Source organism: Octopus bimaculoides, chromosome 13 (assembly GCF_001194135.2).
Source record: "Octopus bimaculoides isolate UCB-OBI-ISO-001 chromosome 13, ASM119413v2, whole genome shotgun sequence".
NCBI classification, from domain to species: Eukaryota; Metazoa; Mollusca; class Cephalopoda; order Octopoda; family Octopodidae; genus Octopus; species Octopus bimaculoides.
In genome coordinates, this window is record NC_068993.1 from 59,432,935 (window position 1) to 59,435,185 (window position 2,251).

General features: G+C 36.7%; 1 protein-coding gene across 1 annotated transcript in view; it reads left to right on the forward strand.

Moving 5' to 3' along the window:
* Window positions 1–2,251, forward strand: part of LOC106867219 (N66 matrix protein) — a 16,406-nt gene that overhangs the window by 4,461 nt on the left and 9,694 nt on the right. Inside the window, exons 4-5 of the mRNA XM_014912026.2 lie at window positions 850–939; window positions 2,001–2,090. Of these exons, the coding sequence (XP_014767512.1) occupies window positions 850–939; window positions 2,001–2,090 (180 nt within the window). The remainder of the gene's footprint in view (window positions 1–849; window positions 940–2,000; window positions 2,091–2,251) is intronic.

The following is a 2,251-nucleotide window of genomic DNA, read 5'->3' on the forward strand; positions in this document are numbered from 1 at the left end:
GTACATGGCTCGCACAGCTCTCACTAACCATTCTTCTATCCCAAGTTTCCTCATTGACCACCAGATAAGGGATCGGGGGACCCTGTCAAAGGCTTTCTCCATGTCAACGAAAGCCAGGTACAGAGGTTTATCCTTAGCTAGGTATTTCTCCTGCAACTGTCTCACTAGAAATAAGGCATCAGTAGTGCTTTTACCTGGCACGAACCCAAACTGCATCTCATCTAAATTGATTCGCTCCCTAATTAGTTGGGCTATGACCCTCTCTGTAACTTTCATAACCTGATCTAACAGCTTGATGCCTCTGTAATTATTTGTATGAAGATAAAATAAAATAAAATAATTGTCCAGCAACTAAAGATTTTAACTGACGACTAAAATACATTTTAAATAATTTAAAGTCATTCAAAGGTAATTAAAAGATATATATATATTTGAAATGGTCTTTTACTTCCCTCAACAGGTACAAGTTCATAATAAAGCCGTCTTCCACAGGTAAAATCCAAATACATCCTGAAAAAAGTTGTCTCTTCTTGCAAAAACTTTCGAAAGTTCATTTAAGCACACCGCTCAAAAACAACACACACAAGTATCTATGGCCATTTCAGGAGTTCACTACTGTAGTTCAATTACACTAAGGTGCAATCCAGCAATGACCCCTTCATCAGGATAACATTGCATTCACATCGGGTTTATGAAAAGAATGTAACTACATTCTCTAAATATATATTTGTACTTATATACACATATGTGTGTATTTGCACATGCATTGACACATATACTCATGTGCACACACACAAACACACATATATGTATCATAAATTTACACATACTCATGCATTTATTTTGTAGTACCAAATGTAAATCCAGAAAGGGGATCAGGTCCTGCGATTAATTCTAGTAACGAACAAGATGGAGAAGACAATCAACCATTAATTAGTAGTAAGTATGGACCCATTTTAAGGCTTTCTCTGTGTTCAAAATGAGTGTACTGAAAGAATCCTTACCATATCTGACGATGTCTTCCAGGTTGACTGGATATAGGGATAACAAAGTCCATAAAGGAAACCAGTCGACAATATATTTTATATCATAAATATATACATACATCTACGAGGTGTAGATGTGGAAGTGTTCAAAAACCACCTGGCTGTTCGTACACATGCGTCATACAGTCTACCTTATTCTCTGAGCGAGAGGCCTTTGTCACCAGCAGAGGTAGCAGCTACACTTTCAGATCATCCACCCCAGCTACTGACTTTTTCACGTAGGTTACAGAAGCTGTCAACTACTTTTAGTTTTTCTCCTTGGAATGTGATAGAAGTTGTTCTCTGCACATTTCCAGTGTTTATTGCTCCTGAGCATCTGCCACATACAAAAACTATCTTCCTAGTTAGCCTTCCTTTGATATTGCTGCACCTCTTATGTGTCCATAGCTTGCACAAGGTACATCTTATAGAGTTTCTACCTACGCCTTTTCTACAGATTGAGAAGGGATTTATGGTTTGTCTGCCTTCCTACTTATTAAGACTTTGGTTTTAGCTAGGTTGACTCTAAGGCCCTTCGATTCTAATCCTTGCTTCCACACCTGAAACTTTTCCTCTAGTTCTGATAGTGACTCAGCAATAAGAGCAAGGTCATCAGCATAGAGGAACCCCCAGGGGCATTCTGTCTTGAATTCCTGTTATTGCCTGGAGGACTATAATAAATAGGAGGGGTATGAGGACTGAATCTTGGTGGACCCCTATGGCCTCTTAGGCCATAGGCCAACATGTCTTATGGTATGATGATATGGCTTAAAGATATACTTTATGGTGAGAAACCCCAGGTAACCCTATAAACAGGCCTTCACCAGTTTTAAATATAGGCTGCTCTACATCTTAGAGTCTGCTTCTTCTCCCTTTTTATGTTTTTCTTTAAAAAAAATTTTATATATACATATATATATATATATATATATATATGTATGTATATATATAATTTCATATATAATAATTTGATAGTGACAAGTGGAATTGAAGAATTAGGAACAAATTCTGATGTTAATTCTGGAGATGAAGCAGAAACAATCCTCAATCGACCATTAGATGCCTGTAAGTATGAGTCAATTTCAATATCTCTCTCTATCTTCAAAGTGAATGTGCTGAAAGGGTGCTTTTAGTATTTCACAGATGTTGTAGACTGACAGGTCGTATGGGTAGCTGTGCTCAAATACTTTTAGTATATATATATATATATATATATATATATATAT